General features: G+C 40.9%; 1 protein-coding gene across 3 annotated transcripts; it reads right to left on the bottom strand.

The window, feature by feature from the left end:
• Positions 1 to 518: 518 nt before the first annotated feature.
• Positions 519 to 22,622, bottom strand: LOC124005870 (BICD family-like cargo adapter 1). 3 transcript variants are annotated; one of them, XM_046315498.1, is made up of 9 exons: positions 22,201 to 22,620; positions 18,068 to 18,283; positions 13,322 to 13,441; positions 13,001 to 13,147; positions 12,036 to 12,218; positions 7,062 to 7,232; positions 4,318 to 4,421; positions 3,917 to 4,037; positions 519 to 2,814 (listed from the first exon to the last, which is right to left on the bottom strand). In XM_046315498.1, exons 1-9 carry the CDS (start codon positions 22,450 to 22,452, stop codon positions 2,572 to 2,574), a joined length of 1,557 nt encoding a protein of 518 aa, XP_046171454.1. In that variant the 5' UTR covers positions 22,453 to 22,620; the 3' UTR covers positions 519 to 2,571. The 3 variants fall into 3 exon arrangements, with proteins under 3 accessions (XP_046171454.1, XP_046171455.1, XP_046171456.1); XM_046315499.1 differs by lacking the exons at positions 18,068 to 18,283; positions 22,201 to 22,620 and adding an exon at positions 15,911 to 16,370; XM_046315500.1 differs by lacking the exons at positions 519 to 2,814; positions 3,917 to 4,037; positions 4,318 to 4,421 and adding an exon at positions 5,346 to 5,656 and having other exon boundaries at positions 22,201 to 22,622.
• Between the last annotated feature and the right edge of the window lie 370 nt (positions 22,623 to 22,992).

Here is a 22,992-nt window from a genome sequence, read left to right as displayed (position 1 = left end):
TGAGCCTGGCCAGGCCAGAGGGGTATAATTCAAGGCAGGATCAAGAATTAGCCAGCCAACTTTTATAAGCAACCAGAAATAACTATTGATTTTCTGGGTCATTAAGAAAGTTAAACTTAGATATATGTTTTTGGTTGTTGAGTCAATTAGACCATGCTCACTTCAAGTTTATCTTCCCCAAAAAGTTATTTCAGAATATTTAGCAGATGGGCCTTACCGGTATGCAGTGCCGATGAAATAAAAAACTTCCAAATCTGAATACTTCTACAGTGCATTTCTTACATATAGCAGATATAGTTTTGAGAAAATCGAATGTGTTACAATATTATGTTTTAAAATGTATTCTTGATCTTTCAAGTTTGACCTGAAATGATTTAATGTTTTTTTCAAGGTGAAGATGCTTCTATATGGAGTTAATGTGGATAACCAGCTTTATCTTGTAGGCCTATGTGATGTATGCAACAAAGTATTTTATGCAGTCCATGCAAACTATCAATCAAAGGCATTAGCATATTAAGTACTGTATGAAACATGACTTTATTTTCAGTGTAAAGGACATTCTGTGTTCACTAATAAAAATAAATCATTTAAGTATAGATTTTTTATTTAACTAGGCAAGTCACTTACTATTTACTTAAACACCATCTACATACATCATGATACACAACAACATGCATGGACTTTGATAACATTCATATATTACAACAATAAGTCATATGAATCTAGACGTTTCAGTCATTCAATCAACATTGTCCTGTGTTTTTTACTAAATCAAATAATCGGAGGACATTCTGATTCTGTCAATAAAAACATAAATGAAAATAAACAATTAGCAAATGTTGATGTACAACAGGACCAACTTACATCATGTATTGACAGCATATTGCATGCATTCGGTCCATTAGATTATTCTGGTACTTTCATCAAAATACCTTATATGACCTGACCATCCTAGTCAGAGTTGATCTATATCGTTGATCTATATTGATCTATATTGCACCCTTCCCCCAAAATGTCCCCTTCAGTAGTGTGGCAAAAACTAAGGCACATAAGGTAAGAATGCAATGCAAGAAATGCATTTTGGACATAGTTCATAATGTATCTAGTTCCCACAACATTTCATGACATTCTGTAGATGATTGGTTTATTTATGAGCACCAATTTTGTATTTGGTTATGTTCTACTAAGGCCTGTTTTCTATGAATACATAATGGCAAACATTTTGCATCGACAGCAGGCAACATTTAATCGTATTACATTTACATTTACATTTAAGTGGAATATCACTTAGATCTGGATCCTCTGCGTTTCTAAAAGCCTAAATATTTACAACATTCATTATGTGTTATGATTGGAGTCCAGTCACTCTATCAACTTGCTTGGATGAAATAATTAGTCTGAGCAAATACTGTCAGTATTCTTTCAAACATTGACATTCACACATACATTTACAATCTCGGGCATCAATGACTTCATTATAAGGCAGAAGACGGGCACAACTTCTAAACATCTTTCGTTGTCGTAACTCACCATCCTAGTGTGTGACTCCCTGGCCATGCTAGCAGTTACTATCCTAGTGTGTGACTCCCTGGCCATGCTAGCAGTTACTATCCTAGTGTGTGACTCCCTGGCCATGCTAGCAGTTACTATCCTAGTGTGTGACTCCCTGGCCATGCTAGCAGTTACTATCCTAGTGTGTGACTCCCTGGTCATGCTAGCAGTTACTATCCTAGTGTGTGACTCCCTGGCCATGCTAGCAATTACTATCCTAGTGTGTGACTCCCTGGCCATGCTAGCAGTTACTATCCTAGTGTGTGACTCCCTGGTCATGCTAGCAATTACTATCCTAGTGTGTGACTCCATGGCCATGCTAGCAATTACTATCCTAGTGTGTGACTCCCTGGCCATGCTAGCAATTACTATCCTAGTGTGTGACTCCCTAGCCATGCTAGCAGTTACTATCCTAGTGTGTGACTCCCTGGTCATGCTAGCAATTACTATCCTAGTGTGTGACTCCCTGGCTATGCTAACAATTACTATCCTAGTGTGTGACTCCCTGGCTATGCTAACAATTACTATCCTAGTGTGTGACTCCCTGGCCATGCTAGCAATTACTATCCTAGTGTGTGACTCCCTGGCTATGCTAGCAATTACTATCCTAGTGTGTGACTCCCTGGCCATTCTAGCATTTACCATGCTAGAGGCTTTTTAACCTGCTCTAACATGCTTTGAATGTTCTTAGGTTATTTTCAGTGACAGTGGGGAAACTACTGTCTACTTACTGATAACTCTTTGTCCATTAGGGCTCTTATCTGGTCCTTGTTTCCAACACACCATGGTCTTGAATTCTAATACTCTACTGAAGTCTACTATATAACATTACTGAGTGTTCAGCCTATCCTGTTTTGCTTGGTACTCTATCTACCAAGACTGATAGTTCCACTCAGTAGTGTTCCACCAGCTTGTTCTTGAGGTGATGACTCAACTCGCCTTCTTCAATGGCCAGCTGGTCAAGACATTTCTGTGCTATGTGCCAGTCCTCCAAGGTGAAGCAACAGACATTCCAGCATACTATTTGCCTGGCTGTGTCGCCTTGCCCCGTCGAAGCCAGTTTCTCCAGGGAGACTGGGGCTTCTCTTGCCCAGCTTCTGAGGTCCAGGAAGCGGGGGAGGAGGAGGGCCGGCGGGGCCTGGTTGAGGAAGCTGTGCTGGGTCTCCTCCAGAAGGACATGGGGTTAGAGGCAGGCTTCTTCTCGACCTGCTCCAACTGCTGCTGGGTCCTCAGCTGCTGGTTGATGATGATCTGGATATCGTCCTGTAGAAAATAAGTAAGAACATTACACCTCTGTTGATAATTTTTATTTATTTATTTCACCTTTATTCAACCAGGTAGGCTAGTTGAGAATAAGTTCTCATTTGCAACTGCGACCTGGCCAAGATAAAGCGTAGCAATTCGACACATACAACAACATAGTTACACATGGAATAAACAAAACATACAGTCAATAATACAGTAGAACAAAAGAGCCTGATTACACTTTACATACATTTTAAATGCAAAAGCTGGATATAACAAGAGATTAAATACGCTTCTAATAGCATGAGGTTGAAATTGTGGGAAAGTTTCAATCATCTTTATTGAACTGGTCAGTTACAGTGAATGTGTTGCCATGTCTTCATATGACCACTAGAGGGAAGTAGTCACCAAGCAGATGGCCTGGCACTAGCACCATGACTCAGCAGTAGACTAGAGTAGTAGAGGGACTCTTCTAGTCTTGGCCACCTGTCGTTTTGTTCAGATCCCTTCACTCCAACTTAGAGGGCTGTTTAAAGGTTGCTGTGTCCCTGACATCAGTGAGGATACTACAGTTAAAGAGCAGTCTCTCTGGAACACTAGAGTTCTGACTCTGTGACCAGCGATTAGATTACATTGAGACTATAGGAGGTGCCCTAAAGATAATAGGCTTAATAATATTTTCACAGAGCTTATGAAAGTGCCCTAATGTGTTACGAGAGTGCAAGAGAAGAGCAGAGGAAGGGAGAGACAGAAATAGGATAAAGAGAAATCCAGAGATGGAGAAAGAGAGAGAGAGAGAGAGAGAGAGAGAGAGTGAGGGAGGTGACATAAACAGAGACAGACAGAGATGGAGAGAGAGAGAGAGAGAGAGAGAGAGAGAGAGAGAGAGAGAGAGAGAGAGAGAGAGAGAGAGAGAGAGAGAGAGAGAGAGAGAGAGCGAGAGAGAGAGAGAGAGAGAGAGAGAGAGAGAGAGAGAGAGAGAGAGAGAGAGAGAGAGAGAGAGAGAGAGTGAGGGGGGTGACAGAAACAGAGACAGACAGAGATGGAGAGAGAGAGAGAGAGAGAGAGAGTGAGGGGGGTGACAGAAACAGAGACAGACAGAGAGGCCGTGGAAACCCACCTGCCAGGCCTCTAGCTCCTGAGACAGCTCCAACTTGCGTTGTATAGCCTCCAGCAACTGGTTGTTCAGACACATCATGTCATTCTTACTCCTCACCAGCTCCGCCTCCATCAGGTTCTTCCTGCCATGATGTAACAGTGGGACAAGCACATGTTAGGTCACAGTGACATCATCATAGATTCATAGCAAAGAAATATGGCAATTTTCCAACGACAACCCAGCACAGGGACATATCTTACACTTACACATAAAATAGCATGAACTACGTATAAATGCAACATGTCATTTTAAGAATGACAAATGCTGTGTGAAAATTACATTGACGGAAATTACAAAGAGTGAAAATAATTCAATGATAAAGACAGAAAATAACTAAACGATAAAGGCAAAACCACACCTACTTAGCTATGGCTTCATCTCTATCTCTGATGGCTTGTTGGGCCACCTCTTCTTCATCCTGTCTGTTTCCGAGCCTCAGCCTCAGCTCAGCATTCTCTTCCTGGAGCTGGGAGATTTTAAAGGAGGGGAGAGGACAAGAGAGAATATAGTGAACTGAAACCAGAGTCCAATATAAGCAACTCCAATGTCTTGGGTTCAACTCCTGCTGTATCAAGAACTCATAACCAAAATGACCACAAGGTGGTGCACAAACCACACACACTGAGATGAGCCAATGTAAGCACGACTAAAACAGAGTATCTGTGGTACTTATTTATGTCCAAATTAGGTTAAAATTACATTAGAGGGCATAGTTTCTAGCCTGGGGTGTTCTATTGACCTGCCACTCTATGAGTGAACACACAGGACAGGTGGGTGTTGTGTTATAAAACAGAAGCTCATGGTATTTACTGGACAGTCAGAACTGTAGACTGACTGTCATTGTACCGAAAAACCCCTCTCACTCTCACTCCAGCCCAGTACCCAGCTCCTAGAGCCCCACACAAATAGTCCAGCAACACAGAAACTCATTTCAATCAGTGGTGGAAAAAGTTCCTAATTGTCATACTTAAGTAAAGATACCTTAATAGAAAATTATCCAAGTATAAGTGAGTCACCCAGTAAAATACTACTTGAGTAAAAGTCTACAAGTATTTGGTTTAAAATATATTTAAGTATCAAAAGTAAATGTAATTGCTCAAATATACTTAAGTATCAAAAGCAAACGTAAAAGTATAAATGAATTAATTCCTTATATTAAGCAAAACAGGCGGCACAATTTCTTGTTTTTGTTATTTATCGATAACCAGCGGGACACTCCAACACTCAGACATGATTTAAAAACAAGCATTTGTGTTTAGTGAGTCCACCAGATCAGAGGCAGTATAGAAGACCAGGGATGTTCTCTTGATAAGTGCATGAATTTGACCATTTTCCTGTCCTGCTAAGCATTCAAAATGTAACAAGCACTTTTGGGTGTCAGGGTAAATGTATGGCGTAAAAAGTACATTATTTTCTTTATGAATGTCAAAAATATAAATAAAGTACAGTACAGATAAAAAACTACTTAAGTAGTCCTTTCAAGTATTTTTACTTAAGTACTTTACACCACTGCTTATATTGTCTTTAAATCTAAATCTCCATGGAACGCAGGCTTGACTGATACCTGATCTCTGTGTTAATGTCTCTGTCTCCGAGGGGATGAATCAGGACTTTGTTGTCAGGGCCGGCAATCCATGTGAGAACCCAGGCACTGCACTGAGGACTCTGAACAATGAGCCCTCGTGTGCTGGGCTGAGCAGACTGTAAGAGGTGGAGGTGATTTAGTATTATCTATGTATCAGTGTTGACCTCGTTGCTGTACCTGTTGTCCATCTCAAATTCAGCTCAGTTCTCCTGTAGATGATGTTCATTTTCATCTTCTGTTAGTGCTTTTCGTTTCATCCTTTGGTTATTTTCCTTTTTTGTCTGATATTATCATGATTTCACCAGTCTCGTTTCCCTTTCCCTCTCTATGACCAGTGTAGGCACTAAAACTAGGGGAAACAACACTTGCATTGTTTTGACAGGCACTTTCCTGGAAAAGTGGGGTTCCCAGTGGGAATAATAAACCTGCTGTGATCTGTGAAGCATTCAACATTCCCAACCACTCCTCTCCCAGATCGCAGCCACAGGCTTCTAACAACAATGTCTCAACAGAGACGCAAACCAAAAACCACAGCACTGACATAACTCCAACGTCATCTGTCCTTATACCGGTCCATAGTATTGTATGACACAAACACAATAGCACCTTACAGGTAAGGTAGACTGTGGTGTTTCTGTCTTTCAACCTCTAACAACAGAGCATATATTAATTAAGTGGGGAAATTGAATAAAGGCTTTGCATTTAGGCCAGAAAGTGTATTTCTTTGCTGTGTATTTTAGCAGTGCCTTGTTGCATACAGGATGCATGTTCTGGACTATTTGTATTGTTCTTTTCACTCTATTATTTTGGTCATTATTGCAAAGTCACTAAACTGAGGATGGATCAACAACATTGTTCTCCCATCACAGCCATTGGACTCTGTTTTAAAATCACCAATGACATCATGTTGACATCACTGAGCAGTTTCCTTCTTGTCCTGCAGCTCAGTTCAGAAAGATGACTAACGTTGATGTGTGTGGGTGGTTTAATACATCATCCAGAGCATAATTATTAACTTGACCATGCTTAAATAGTTATTCAATGTCTGATTTGCTATTGTTACCCATTTACCAATTACTGCCTTTCTTTATGAGGCATTTGAAAAGCTCCCTGGTCTTTGCAGTTGAATTTTACAATTCTATACTTGACTGGGGGACCTTACTGATGTTGTATGTATGGGGGACAGAGGAAGGAGCAGTTATTCAAAAACAAAGGCAACCCCTACTACTTGCATGTAACGTATTATGAGATTTGCTTCTTGTATTAATGGTTCTTGTATTGCTTCTTGTATCCCCCCCAAATGGATTTGAATGGATGGGACGGTAGGCACAGATCGACAAGAGCTTTTGATGCAGTTTTAGCACATTTGGGGATTTTAAGCATAACAACCTTTAGACAACAGCTTTTTTTATTCTATTAAAAAAAGCTACCCTGCCTATCCTGGCTGCACATCACTGGCCTATTGTTAGAGTTAGTTAGCTCGCCCTGGTTAGTGGCTTGGTTTCAAGGAAGACATCTCACCTGTGGGATGTGGGTGTGGTTGGCCAGTTTCTGAGCTAAACCCTTTAACTGTAGGAGCATGGCCTGCAGATCTCCTTCCTCCTGACCTATAAACTCTGACCTCTCTGGAGTCTTCACTACCCGGGTCAGGGGTCGCAGGAGCTCCAGGATGGACAGAACCTCCTGGGTCATCTATTGGATAGAGAACAGAGAGAAAGAGAGAGCGAAACAGAGAGATGAGATTCAAATTTAAACTAAATCAAATTGTATTGGATAGCGTTTACAACAAAAACATTTTAACCCAGGTAAACCGGCCTAAACCTGTCCGCCTATAACAAGCAGTAGCACCGTGGCAAGGAGAAAACGCATGTGAAAGATAATAAGACTAATGATGTGACTATGGTGTGTTAGGTCAATAAGTTCTGTGTTATTTTAACACTACAGTATGAATGTGTAGCTCAAGACCACTGCATTATGTTCAGCCCAAATTATGACTAGTTTTCTTTCCTTTCAAAAGTGTCAAACTCATTCCTGAGGAGAAAAGGTAAAAGAATAGTAAAAGTGGGTTAACAATATAAAAAAGTTGGTGATCCCATTTTCTTGAAATGTACACTTCTTAGGCTTAGATGACATCAGAGGAAGGAACATTGTTCAGGGCTGTGTTAATTATTTATATAACACAATGGTTGAGTCATATACAGTTCCTTCGGAAAGAATTCAAATCTCTTGACTTTTTCCACATTTTGTTACGTTACATACTTATTCTAAAATTGATTACATTTAAAACAAAATCCTCAGCAATCTATACACAATACCCCTTAATGACAAAGCCAAAATTGATTTATATAATTTTTTTGCAAAACAAAAAATAAATACTTTATTTACATAAATATGAGATTCGAAAAATTTAGCTCAGGTGCATCCTGTTTCCATTGATCATTCTTGAGATGTTTCTACAACTAGATTGGAGTCCACCTATGGTAAATTCAATTGATTTGACATGATTCTGTCTATATAACGTCCCACAGTTGAAAGTACATGTCAGAGCAAAAACCAAGCCATGAGGTCGACAGAATTGTCCGTAGAGATGCGAAACAGCATTGTGTCGAGGCACCGATCTGGGGAAGGGTACCAAAACAATTCTGCAGCATTTAAGGTCCTCAAGAACACAGTGGCCTCCATCATTCTTAAATTCTTAGAGCTGGTCGCCAGGCCAAACAGAGCAATCGGTGGAGAAGGGCCTTGGTCAGGGAAGTGGCCAAGAACCCGATGGTCACTCTGACAGAGCTCTCTGTCAGAGAGCTTCGGGACAAGTCTGTGAATGTCCTTGAGTGGCCCAGCCAGAGCCCAGACTTGAACCTGATCAGACTTGAACCTGAACATCTCTGGAGAGACCTGAAAATAGCTGTGCAGCCACGCTCCCCATCCAACTTGACAGCGCTTGAGAGGATGTGCAGAGAAGAATGGGAGAAATTCCCCAAATACAACGCTTGTAGTCTCGTACACAACAAATATCGAAGCTGTAATCACTGCCAAAGGTGCTACAACAAAGTACTTAGTAAAGGGTATGAATACTTCAGTAAATGCAATATTTTCGTTTTTTTATTGTTTATAAATTAGCAACAAAAAAAAATTTAATGTTTTTTTGCTTCGTCATTATGGGTTATTGTGTGTAGATTGATGAGTTGGGAAAAACAAACAATTTAATCAATTTTAGAAAAAGGCTGTAACAACAAAATGTGGAAAAGGTAAAGGGGTCTGAATACTTTCCGAAGGCACCGTACCTCACCTCACTACCTAATCGGTCTTTCCCTAGCGCTTTTATGAGTCAAAGATCACAGATTCTTTCTTTGTGACTACTGAGTTCTATAGGAAAAAACCTTCCATGGGTATAACCCCTTTCACACAACACCTGACTGAATGTGTGTGCTCTCTGACAGTGAGCGGTGGAAAGATCCATCTAGCTTATGTGGTTCAACTAAACAGGAAACATAGGCTAGCGAATGACTCATGGGTGCACTAAAACATCAGTTTCCTGGTATGGAACAAAACAAATTGAAATAATGACAGAATCAGGCAGTCAAAATGTGGTATAATTTGTCGCTTTCTTTCTTACCTTTTATGCTTGGTTTCAAGCATTCATTATCACACTGTTTTCTACTAATTGTACCCTGTACTCAGGAGCTGTATTACACCTCAGTAGCTAGTGGCAAAGCTCTTGCAAGAGGTAGGTACTGTACCATCACACAGAGTCACCAAGAACATATCCAGAATGTTATGTTGCTATGTATCATTCTTCCATTACAGTGTAGTGGGAATATTTAAGTGATCAACATAAAATATTTTGCATAGAGATTCTGTAATACAAATCATTTCCAGTGTTCAATTTGTGACACTCAAGGTGCAGACTGACGGTCACTAGACTTGATGCTGAATGTTATGGATTATTCTCATATCTGTCGATAGTGATTGACGCCAGACTGGAGGTACAAGGGCAGAGGACACACGGATTGTTCACTATTGTATTGAAGACATTCTATGGACACTGCGCGATTCTGTAGAAGCTGACAAAGCTACTGCCTTTTTGTTTTGACTTCCTACAATTAGGATATAAAGGGCCTGTGTCCAAGAGGCTGGTGTTTAAAGAACATTTGGTGCTGTCTGTCTGATGAGGATATAAAGGCCAGTTAGACATGTTCTCTGCTTCTGTGCTGGTTGGTGTCCTTCTGTAGCAGCTTGTAATCAACCAGATAGATTTTTGAAAGACTGCTATCCTTTTTGTTCACCTGGAAATTCCTTTTACATACCGTGAATGGACTTTGATTGCATATCTCTCTGTATCTTTCTAACACCTCATACTGTATACACTTTTTAGAAAAAAGGGTTCCAAAAGGGTTCTTTGTCTGTCCCCAAAGGAGAACCCTTTTTGGCTCCAGGTAGAACCCTTTTTGGCTCCATGTAGAACCCTTTTGGGTTCCATGTTAACCCTCTGTGGAAAGGGTTCCACATGGAACCTAAAAGGGTTTAACCTGGAACCAAAAAGGGTTCTCCTATATGTACCAAGTCTATGTATGTACCAAGAGTATTAACCCATGATAATTGTACTAAATCTTGCCTTTGTCCTAGGCACCCCGTCTCTTATGTCCGAAGAACTCTTTTAGGTTCTAAATAGCACCTTTTTTTCTAAGAGTGTATAGATAAATATCACAACAATCTAGACATCTAACTCTGATACAGTGGGGCAAAAAAGTATTTAATCAGCCACCAATTGTGCAAGTTCTCCCACTTAAAAAGATGAGAGAGGTCTGTAATATTCATCATAGGTACACTTCAACTATGACAGACAAAATGAGAAAAAAAATCCAGAAAATCACATTGTAGGATTTTTTATGAATTTATTTGCAAATTATGGTGGAAAATATGTATTTGGTCACCTACAAACAAGCAAGATTTCTGGCTCTCACAGACCTGTAACTTCTTCTTTAAGAGGCTCCTCTGTCCTCCACTCGTTACCTGTATTAATGGCACCTGTTTGAACTTGTTATCAGTATAAAACACACCTGTCCACAACCTCAAACAGTCACACTCCAAACTCCACTATGGCCAAGACCAAAGAGCTGTCAAAGGACACCAGAAACAAAATTGTAGACCTGCACCAGGCTGGGAAGACTGAATCTGCAATAGGTAAGCAGCTTGGTTTGAAGAAATCAACTGTGGGAGCAATTATTAGGAAATGGAAGACATACAAGACCACTGATAATCTCCCTCGATCTGGGGCTCCACGCAAGATCTCACCCCGTGGGGTCAAAATGATCACAAGAACGGTGAGCAAAAATCCCAGAACCACACGGGGGGACCTAGTGAATGACCTGCAGAGAGCTGGGACCAAAGTAACAAAGCTTACCATCAGTAACACACTACGACGCCAGGGACTCAAATCCTGCAGTGCCAGACGTGTCCCCCTGCTTAAGCCAGTACATGTCCAGGCCCGTCTGAAGTTTGCTAGAGAGCATTTGGATGATCCAGAAGAAGATTGGGAGAATGTCATATGGTCAGATGAAACCAAAATATAACTTTTTGGTAAAAACTCAACTCGTCGTGTTTGGAGGACAAAGAATGCTGAGTTGTATCCAAAGAACACCATAACTACTGTGAAGCATGGGGGTGGAAACATCATGCTTTGGGGCTGTTTTTCTGCAAAGGGAACAGGACGACTGATCCGTGTAAAGGAAAGAATGAATGGGGCCATGTATCGTGAGATTTTGAGTGAAAACCTCCTTCCATCAGCAAGGGCATTGAAGATGAAACGTGGCTGGGTCTTTCAGCATGACAATGATCCCAAACACACCGCCCGGGCAACAAAGGAGTGGCTTCGTAAGAAGCATTTCAAGGTCCTGGAGTGGCCTAGCCAGTCTCCAGATCTCAATCCCATACAAAATCTATGGAGGGAGTTGAAAGTCCGTGTTGCCCAGCAACAGCCCCAAAACATCACTGCTCTAGAGGAGATCTGCATTGAGGAATGGGCCAAAATACCAGCAACAGTGTGTGAAAACCTTGTGAAGACTTACAGAAAATGTTTGACCTCTGTCATTGCCAACAAAGGGTATATAACAAAGTATTGAGATAAACTTTTGTTATTGACCAAATACTTATTTTCCACCATAATTTGCAAATAAATTCATTAAAAATCTTACAATGTGATTTTCTGGATTTTTTTTCTGTCATAGTTGAAGTGTACCTATGATGAAAATTACAGGCCTCTCTCGTCTTTTTAAGTGGGAGAACTTGCACAATTGGTGGCTGACTAAATACTTTTTTGCCCAACTGTTTGTACTAAGATTATGTATGCACCAAAGGGTATTAAACCCAGGATAAGTGTGCTAAACATTGCCTTTGTCTTATGTCTCTTATGTCCTATGCCCCCTGTCTCTTATATCCGTGGTCCTCTGTCTCTTATGCCCCAGGTCCCATGTCTCCTAGTTTCTATAGTGTTACCTGTTCTCTGTCATGGCCCAAGCCCATGGTGTCCAGACTGGTCTCCAGCTCAGACAGTAGGGATGTGTTTCCATGGCTACTCCTGTACTGCAGAGAGACCTCCTCCTGCAGCTCCTCCACCTGGACCTGAAGCTGCTGGGAACGCCCCCTCGCAGCCGCAGCCTCCTGCCATGCCTCCGTCAGCTACCCACACACAGAGAGGGGCACACACACACACACACACAGAAAAACACACAGAGGGAAACACACACAAAGAGAGATACATAAGGTCTGGTCAGTGTGATCTAAAATCAACCACATTATTCAAACACAATGAGATTCAGACCCCATCAGTCTGAGTATTGCAAAGCAGATCTAGCTCTAGAAACACACAAGTATACATAACATGCAAATGTCATCCATAAATCACATATTAGACAACATGTGCACAATATCAACATACAGTGCTATTGTAAAGTTATGTCAAAAATGTAAACTGACATGCCAGAGTCCAGCCTGGTGCAGAAACTCCACTATGGCCCGTGTGGAATCCAGCATTGCAAGTTGAAATGACATGTGACAATGGGAGGGATGAGTCTATTGTAAAGCAAAGTTTTCCGTAGATCAGAGGTTCCCAAACTTTTTATCCTCGGCCCCCCTTTCGTGCACCACGTCTATTTCAAAGGCACAAGCACTGTTCATGACACAAACTGTTCACACCCCTCTTGTGAGAGAACATTTTACAGGTTTAAAACTTATTTACTGCAATTCTACACATTTTGTCATGGGCTGCAAAGAAAATGTTGCCGTTTTAAAGCAAATGTTCTTGTAATTTTACACATCTTTTACACATCACTCTGTTGTTAAATCCCAATTACCAACAGTGTATCCCAGGGTCACAGTCACTTAGACAAGTGTGCACTATTGACGTGATATTAGTGAGTAAACAAGGACAAAGATACCAAAACTAAATTATGTGTGTATACCTGTTGGCTCTGCTGCTGGTTGTGTTGGTCCTGTAGAGCGGAGCGTGTGTGTAGGGAGGCCAGTCTGTCCCGTAGGTCTGCGTTCTCCTGACACACACTCTCCAGCTGCTCCTCTAGAGCCTGACCCCTCTGGGACAGACGCACCACCTGGACACACACAAGGAGCGAGACAAAGTGTGTGTGTGTGTTTTTGTTTAACAATCCTTGTGGAGACCAGAAGTCTAGAGAAAATAGGATTTTCGATGGGAATCAATTATTTGGCTCCCACAAGGATAGCAATGCAAAACTGTGTGTGTACGTGTGTGCGTGTGCGTAGCCTACCTGCTCATTCATGGCACTGAGCAGCTCCTCATCCTGTGGTCTGTTATGGTGGCCTCTCTGACGGAGCTCCAGTTTCATGGTCTGCAGTTGACTGGTCATTGCCCTCTCCACCTCCATCGCCTAGACCGCAGCACAGACAGACACCAGAGACAGGTATTAGATATACATAGAGAGACAGGGGAGGCAAGAGAAACAGGCACCAGGTTTAGGAGACATGAGATACCTGAGAATAAAATAGTAGAGACATTTAAGTCACTAGATATTAGATCCAGAGATAAATATCTAAAATATAGACATAATACGAGGAAGTGCAATTTTAAATAAGTGAATCTGTATTATTGGTTGCTGTTAGCTACGCTGCAAATGGAAAACTAAGATCACATACTACAGTCAAAGGAATGGTTCTTGCCTCCAGCACATGTGCTTATGTTTTTGTTATAACAAAATAACTAGAAACATCTCTCTGTGGGACCAGTGTTCCATTAACTACCAGATGGCATAGTAAGCTATTATTGACATATGCCTACACAAAAGGTACGATCTAGAACCTAAAAGTGTACTTTGGTTGTCCCCATAGGGGAACCCTTCGAATAACCATTTTTGGATTCAGGTAGAACCCTTTTGAGTTCCATGCAGATCCCTTAACATAGATGGTTCAAAATGGAACCCAAAATAGTTCTACCTGGAACCAAAAAGGGTTCTCCTATGGGGACAACCGAAGAACCCTTTTGGAACCCTATTTTCTAAGAGTGTACCAAGAGAGTTGAGGAAAGTAAAAGTTCTTCTTTCTAAAAAGGTTATATTCCATAGGTTCCAATGTAGAACTCATTTTGTGTAGTTGAATGAGCACCGACGGACAGAAACAAAAACAGGGGACATGTAGACACACACTATAAGGGGAGTGGCAAGGATGCATGCTTGTGTCAGTCAGCCCCAGAGTCCCGTCCGCGGCTTATCTTGGAACGAATACGGACAATGGGGCAAGCGGCCCACTAGGAATCCACAGAGGGATGCTCCATTTTTTAGGGACACAAAATCAAATACAATACCCCCCTACTGAGCTACAAGACTTGGCCTTCCCTTGTCTAAACTATGATGCACAAAGAAGCTGATTCCTACTGCAGTAGTAGACCCCCAAGAGCCCTCTCAGAGTGGTGGGACAAAGCATTCCCCTGGGATGGGAGGACTCATAGATAACATTAGCACACGCATCATGGGAGTAAACCCCTCAATGGAAAGAGTGATAGATGTATATCTTCTCCAATGATAGATCTTCCTGGCGCTTCCCTCTCTACACGGCGTGACGCTGTCTGAGTCAAAGGTCAAAAAAGGGGGCCTCAAATTGCGTGTCTAATTCTACATAAACGTAAATCAGGAGTGAGGGATATAACAGGTGCCATCACTATGGAAATCAAAGTATATCCTGTTGGCAAAATCCCAAAGAAAAGTGCAGGTGTTTCAGGTTACAGAATAATTTTATTGGTGTCTAAATCTAAAGTTGAAAACCTTCGCTAAACCCTTTTAGGTTGAATGTCTTTTTCACCTGTAGAATGGCATGATTCATCACACCAGTGATCAAAAGTAATCTTATTCACTTCCTTGTTTGAGACATGTGCATTTGTTTCTTTCCTTATGTTGGAAAAAATAAATTATTTCCTTGAAGGCCTTTTCCTGTAAGTTAGATTGGACAAAAACGTCATTTCTGAAAAGGTACTAACAAACAGAGATATTTAATCAACCAAGAGTTGTTCTCATTTCCAGCTTATCAAACCGCAAACATACTCCCTTCAGAGTAACGTGTTCCTTCGCCAACCGTATGTGTACATCATGTTATTTCGATGCAAGTGTTTGACTTGAGCTTCCACAGAACATCTGTATGAAGTACACTAGAACCAACAGAAGTGAATGCTAGACTCTGAGTGAAGCATTGTTCACAGAGGAATACGGATTAGGTATTCTGTGGAACAGTGAGGCCAAGATCCATCAATACTTTTGTATCATGTCCATGTTCACATTCAAAACTGCTGACAGGATAGAGAATGTAAAAAAAACAATGACACTGCCAGGCAGTCACAGATGTCTAAATACGAATTTCCTCTCACACTCAAATGTTTGAATAACCTTCATAGATGCAGCAAAACCTGATAACGAACCAGTTTCTGACTGGCAAAGATCAACATAGTTTTCACACTTCCTTTACAACTGAGGTGAACAGCAACAGTAAGCATATCTAGTGGTCTCTAGAGATAATTATTAGCTGAAAGGGATTTCTGTTTTCCTGGTAGTCTGACCATCGGTTGTTTTATGAATGTTAATTTAATACTTGGTAGTCAAGGTGATATATCGAAGCTCTTTGAGTGGTAACCTCCCTCCCCCTGATTCCTGTCATGCTCTGTCTAATTTCTCACACGACAGTTACACCCATCAGACCCTGGTAATATAGAACCACTCCAACCACACATACAACCCCATTCAGGCACCGTTGTACCCTATTGAAATCTCTGATTTGTATAGTTATACAAACCACCATTCAGATATTAAACACATTGATGCCCCCCCCCCCCCTCTCTCTCTCACATACACACTCACCGTGCCAGGCAGTGCTGCACACCTGGAGAGAGGGGTACCACCACCGTTCACTACCACGTCCGGTAAGAAGACGTCAGTGACCGGACCGATAGAAACACTCTTCAAACCTTTCCTCTCCACAGCAACAACTTCTGAAGTACTACTCTTCAGCTGTTCTTTTACTTTAAAATGTCCAGAGAACTCAGAGTCATCCATGGTGGAAGCCAGTCAGCAGAATGAACCCACTTCTCTCCACGTCCTCCTCCTCCAGAACTCAGATAGAGAGCTCCTGTAAATATAATGTTTTCTGCCACTTTTGGAATTCTGGAAGGCTGTGAGTGATAAATAGAAAATACGTCCTCTACATCTTCTGACCACAGGGTGGTGACGATCATGGTTCCTCTATCTGAACTGAAGAATACTGAGCAGACAAAGGGAGGTTGTGCTTTTTTCCATTGACTTATGTCCACGCACTGGAATGAAGTTAGATATTCAACTTCCACACTTAAGACAAGCACAGAGTCCAGGTGGTTAGTCATGTGTTTCACTAACTGTAAGTTTACGTCACAATCATAAAATTCAACAATGCAAAACAACATCCTTGTTGTTAGTTGGCAGAGAACTAGTCTGGCGGCCCACCCAAGGTTGCTAGCCTAGTACACAATTGCCTGTTATTTAGCCAATCAGTTCTTCTACTGTACCTACAAAACTGATAAGAGACTATAAAATACCTAATTGACTGCAACGGAAAGCTTCCAGTCTTAGGTATTATGGTTTTCACCTACACAGCATTTATGGGGATAACCCAGGACCTCACCTTTACAAAACAAACGTGTTGTAGGGTTAGTATTAGGTATCATTGTGGATATAGTTATAATAAAGTAAACATGAGTCACATTGAAGCATGAGTACACAGCCTGACAGCTGTGGTTTTCCAATCACGTGGTCTAGGTCTTCTACAGCTCAGAGCCACATGGCTCAGTATACAATTCATTCCAGTGATGACAGATACAACTCATAGACCAATTTTAGATATGAGACTTTTCCCAAGGTCCACTGATGTCTCCCTGCTCTGAAGACCTAGACCACATTCAAATTGAGCTGATATTCTTTCAGTCCCACTCCCTACTCCTCTTTATAAAATGTTGGCATCCACTCCTATAGCCTCCCAGCTAGATGGGTTGCCTTCAGACAATGTACCTTAATGACATTCATGTAATAAGATCCTGACCTATCACCTGATCCTGAACTGTTGAAGTGGTTTCACTTAATCACAGGTTCGTTTTTTATCTACATTTTATTGCTTATATGTATAGTCTGTGTATTACTTAGCTACTACTACTATGTATTACCTAATATCTGTGGCCTTGCTTTATACAGCGGTAGTCTTAGTACAGTACATTTATTTTCAGTAGGTAGATTGGGTAACACCCCACCTGATCGCTGTTGGCTCTATCCCCAGGCATAGAGTGGTTAGGTTTCACTAAGGTTAATGTGTTACTACAATGACTGGCTTTTATTTACTTTAATAGAGAAATATTTTCACATGTCACTTTATATGACCAAAATAATAAAGGGTCTTATATACAGCATTCTTTCTTTTATTTAACCTTTATTTAACTAGGCATGTCAGTTAAGAACAGATTTGTATTTACGATGACGGCCTACCAAATGGCAAAAGGCCTCCTGCGGGGATGGGGGCTGGGGTAAAAAAAAAAATATATATATATATATATATATATATATATATATATATATATATATATATATATATATATATATATATATATATATATATATATATATATAGGACAAAACACACATCACAATAAGAGAGACAACACTACATAAAAAGAGACCTAAGACAACAACATAGCATGGCAGCAACACAACATGACAACAACATGGTAGCAGCACAAAAAAATGGTACAAACATTGGGCACAGACAACAGCACATAGGGCAAAAAGGTTGAGGCAGCAATACATCACACAAAGCAGCCACAACTGTCAGTAAGAGTGTCCATGATTGAGACTTTGAATTAAGAGATTGAGATAAAAGGTTAGCCTTCCTTGCTGGGCTTATTGCTAGCGAATGAAATAAATGTAGTTTCAGTCTGTTTACGTCCATTTGGTGCTTAATGAACATGATCCAGGTGTGAAGGGGTGGTAGGTACTCACGGTGCTGAGCTGTTCTCTGAGGCGCTGGGTGTGTTCTGCGTCTTCCTCCTGGGCCCTGGTCTTGTCCCTCTCTGCGTCGGTCAGGGCCTGGGTCAGCCTGGCCACCTGGCCACTCAGATCCCTCATGTCTCTCTCCAGGTCCCCAACCTGGCTCACCCACCCAGACTGGCAACCCTCCAGCTTCAACCGCAGATCATGCCTGCTCTGCTCCAACTCCTATGGGCAACACATAACAAACAGATGGGCACAGTGAATGCGTGCCAATGGGGGTCTCTTTGGTCTGTGATTAGGAGACTGATACCACTGCTATTTCATTCTAATCCATGATATTACTGAAAGAGAACATTAAAAGTATTTGTACAGTAGCTATTGCTGTTTTATTACTGTGTACTTATTGAAGATAGGGGATGCATAATTGGTATTTCAAAAGTCTGGTACACCTCTGTTATCTTATTATTGTAACTATAAACTCTACAGAGCTCACAGCTGTAACGAACTTCGTCTGTTGTTTGAAGAGAGTCAGACCGAAATGCAGCGTGTAGGTTACTCATTACATTTACATTTACATTTAAGTCATTTAGCAGACGCTCTTATCCATGACTTTTAATGAAGATAATGCGGTACATGAAATAACTGAAGAAGAAAACAACAAACGAGTGAAACTAATTACAGCCTATCTGGTGACTAACACAGAGACAGGTACAATCACCCACGAAATACAACGCGCACTCAGGCTACCTAAATACGGTTCCCAATCCGAGACAACGAGAATCAGCTGACTCCAATTAGGAATAGCCTCAGGCAGCCAAGCCTAACTAGACACACCCCTAATAATACACACTCCCAATTAATACAAACCCCAATACGAAATACAACATATAAACCCATGTCACACCCTGGCCTACCCAAACATATAACAAAAACACAAGATACAATTACCAAGGCGTGACAACAGCATTGAAGACCAGACATGACATAATGACAAGTGTGTAATATACTTTCTGTAATAGAAACTATAATTATTTCATAATAGTAAACCAATAAATCAGTTTGGTGACTGGTCTATATAATATTCCACGTTTTTGCCTTTCTGATGCCTAGACAGCGCTACATTAGATCTATCCATCCACACAGACAGCAGTAAAACTGTCTCTGAAACATCTCCTAATGTGGATTCATCCCTGGCTGTTAAAGACACTTATTGGATCTAGGAAAGCTACAGCCCTCTCTGGGAAGCTTATAAAATTCCAGCATTGCAGTAAGAGGAACATTGTAAATCTGAGAGACTGGGTGACAACCGTAACTACATTACTTCATGGGGAGGGGGGGACAATTATTATTTTTCCACTCATACAGGAGCAATAAAGGCCTAGTTCACACGTGATTATTATGACTTATTTTATTTGGATTTATCAGGGGGTGCCACAGCAGCCTCAGCACCCCTACTTCCCACGGCTATTTATGAATTAATACTCTCCAGATACAGACAGGGCATCATATGTTTCCGGTGGTGTTTACTACATGGTCAGGCCTAATGGGAATGAGGGTGCAACAAACTGCAGATGGCTCGAACTAGACCTGTCAAGGACTCAACAAGTACAGAAGGTGCACAAACAACAGAATGTGCTTGTGTTGTTCCTGAGAAGCTAGACAGACATTTGAGGAAGATGCAGACTTGCAGGTCTAACACCTTTCCCTACCTGATGTTGGATTCAGGTTATATGCTTTTCCTCACATGGAGTGAGCAATTTATTGAATAAATCTCTGTGCTGTTTTAATGAGATGTCCATATTAATTAGCAACCCAGTGAGGGGAAAATGTTGCGTGGAACTCAGGCTTATCACACAAACACAAAAGAGCTATTCAGAGAGCAGAGAAAGAGTGCAGTGTTATAACATTGGCCTTTGTTTTACGGGGAAGCTCAGACTCAGTACATTCTTATGACATCTCCTTTGAAGAGGGAAGTGCTAGCCTCCTTAGAGGATGGTCTTATTGGCTGTAGACCCCTAAGAATACTAGATCCATCCATCCATCCACATTTTGTGAATATTTTCAAAGGCCTACCTAAAAACCTTTCATTCCTTCTCAAGCCACAGGTGAACCTGAAGTTTAATAATTTGGGTGAAATTGCGCTGCTTTATAATTGCCTATTTATACATTGTATTATAAAGACTTGCATGATGTAAAGACTGGAAAATGTTACATTTGTGCTTTTCTAATAACCAATTAGATTGGGTTCATGCAAGTGACTGATTGATCGTGCCTGGGAGGAATTTTCACTATCGTAAAAGTAATTTGGCAGTACGCCCAGAACATTGCTTTGAGAAACGAAAGGGGTATCTCAGTTTCAAGGTCTCAGCTTGGAGAGAAGAAGCCTCGAGGTATTGGTCGGCCACAGACAGGAACCAAACGTTAACGATGAATTAATGATGAATAATGAATAATGTAAATCACGCAAATATAACTTGTCCGTGTAAGCAGTATATAAGAGAACTAACTGGACTGCCCCAGCTGAGCTCCCGACCGACGTGTACTATGGTGCATTAAGATTGTTGGAACCTCTCCAGCATGCTGATAATAAATAATTATTCATTTAAGACTGACTTCAGGTGTCCCTGCTGGTAATTTCCACAACTATTTGTGTGTTGTTGTTTACCTTGAATGATATGTCAACACAGAGCAAATAAAATACAATTTTATTGGCCATGTACACTCTTAGAAAAAGGGGTTCCAAAACTGTTCTCCAGCTGTCCCCATAGGAGAACCCTTTTTGGTTCCAGGTTGAACCCTTTTGGGTTCCATGTAGAACAATCTGTGAGAAAGGGGTTCTACCTGACACTAAAAAGGATTCTTCAAAGTTTTTTAATTTTATTTTATCATTTCACCTTTATTTAACCAGGTAGGCCAGTTGAGAACAAGTTCTCATTTTCAACTGCGACCTGGCCAAGATAAAGCAAAGCAGTGCACAAAAACAATGACACAGATTTACAGATGGGATTAACAAACATACAGTCAACAACACAATAGAAAATCTGTATACATTGTGTGCAAATTAAGTAAGGGGGTAAGGCAATAAATAGGCCAATAGTGGCGAAGTAATTACAATTTACACTGGAGTGATATATGTGCAGATGAGGATGTGCAAGTAGAAATACTGGTGTGCAAAAGAGCAGAAAAGCAAAAACAAATATGTGGATGAGCTAGGTAGTTGGTTGGATGGGCTATTTACAGATGGGCTGTGTACAGCTGCAGCGACCAGTAAATGGCTCTGACAGTTGACGCTTGAAGTTAGTGAGGGAGATGTAAGTCTTCAACTTCAGTATTTTTAAAAATTAGTTCCAGTCATTGGCAGCAAAGAGGAGAACCCTTTGAACCTCCTCTGCAAATGGTTCTCCTGAGGAGACAGCCGAAGAACCCTTTTAGGTTCTAGATAGGGTATTTTTTTCAAAGAATGTACACATATTTTGCAGCTGTTGTAGTGTAACTGATGTGAAACGGCTAGCTAGTTAGCGGTGGTGCACGCTAAATAGATTTTCAATCGGTGACGTCACTTGCTCTGAGACCTTGAAGTAGTGGTTCGCCGCGGCTTTTGTGGAACGATGGGTAACCATTCTTCGAGGGTGACTGTTGACGTGTGCAGAGCGACCCTGGTTCGCGCCCAGGTCGAGGGAACGGACGTAAAGTATATACTGTTACAGGTTCAGCGAAATGCACATTCTATCAATGGCTGTTAACATAGTCAAAAAATTGGTTGATACTCTGTCTGGAATGATTAGGGAAGGTAGAAACCAGTATCCTACTTAACTATTATGTTATATTTATCCCAGTGATGAATTACATTTGCTGTCACATAGTCGGATGAGAAATGTTTTTAAAAAACGAGGAAAAAAAAAACGTACCCTAAATATTGTTTTTAATAAACCCTATCAAAATAAATCTTGAACAATAGTTTATAAATTGACTCATTTCATAGGCCTACCTTTCAAGATCTAAATTAGATGCGCTTTGTGAATCATGTTTTCATTAAATTTTAGTTTGAACAAGCGCGCATATTACACTTTCACTGGAGCGACCACAACAACCTTCATCATCTCGTACAACACATAGGGCTGCTTTTAACACTTCTCTCTTACCTCAAGTTTGTATGCATACTGTTCATTTAGTTTGTCGCTCTGTTCTTTGAACTGACGATTTTCTAAAAGCAATGCATTTCCCAGCTGGGCCGCCAAAATGATTTCTTCCTCCTTTTGTTTCAAAGCAGCTAAAAGTTGATTGGGGTCTTGATAATCAGATATTTCTCCCGCATCATAATCAAAATAAAAACCATCCTCCAATTCCACTTTCATCTTCTTCGGTTTGAAACTCCATTCACCAAGTCGATCCATAGCTCCTGATGTAATGGAAATAGCCACATAATAATATATTACATTTCAAATCTAAAAAACTAAAATGGTGGCATATTTGTCAACTCAGTCATTCAGATCCATTCCAATAACTATTTAGCAGTTACCTATGCCCCAGTGCGCAGCCTGTGCGCGAATGAACCTGACAAGGCGGTCTCCAATATGATGCGAGTGAAAGTAGGCTGGTCCCCAGAGAATCCATTGCACCTACTTAAACCTGCGCGTCTGATGCGTCGCTGTGCAACAGTTACCTCCCCGAAGTCTGTTTGTACCACCCTAAACATATACATTTGACAATTAAAATCAGTTACTGCCCCTTGCAATAAAAGTGCGCTAGGCTAACATCTTCCTCCAAATTAGAAAATGGTTTATTATTGTTCAATGACTGACTAAATCAAATTGCTGTTCAATTGGCCTAACTGTGGAAGAGTAGCCTATTAGATACAGAGTATTAGATATTTGTTGACCTTCCCTCTCCCACTTCTTCATGATGCCTCTGTCTCAGGTATGTTCTCTTTCATG

Source organism: Oncorhynchus gorbuscha, linkage group LG19 (genome assembly GCF_021184085.1).
Source record: "Oncorhynchus gorbuscha isolate QuinsamMale2020 ecotype Even-year linkage group LG19, OgorEven_v1.0, whole genome shotgun sequence".
NCBI classification, from domain to species: domain Eukaryota; kingdom Metazoa; phylum Chordata; class Actinopteri; order Salmoniformes; family Salmonidae; genus Oncorhynchus; species Oncorhynchus gorbuscha.
Note: the sequence above shows the minus strand (reverse complement) of the source record. Positions and strands in the feature narration are given on the sequence as shown.

Coding starts and splice junctions, on each gene's coding strand:
- LOC124005870 (XM_046315498.1), bottom strand. CDS start 22,452: ATGGATCGACTTGGTGAATGGAGTTTCAAACCGAAGAAGATGAAAGTG. Junction 12,219..13,000: donor ACCAGCAGCAGAGCCAACAG/GTATACACACAT, acceptor GTGTGTGGGTAG/CTGACGGAGGCATGGCAGGA. Junction 4,038..4,317: donor AGAGATGAAGCCATAGCTAA/GTAGGTGTGGTT, acceptor ACATCATGGCAG/GAAGAACCTGATGGAGGCGG.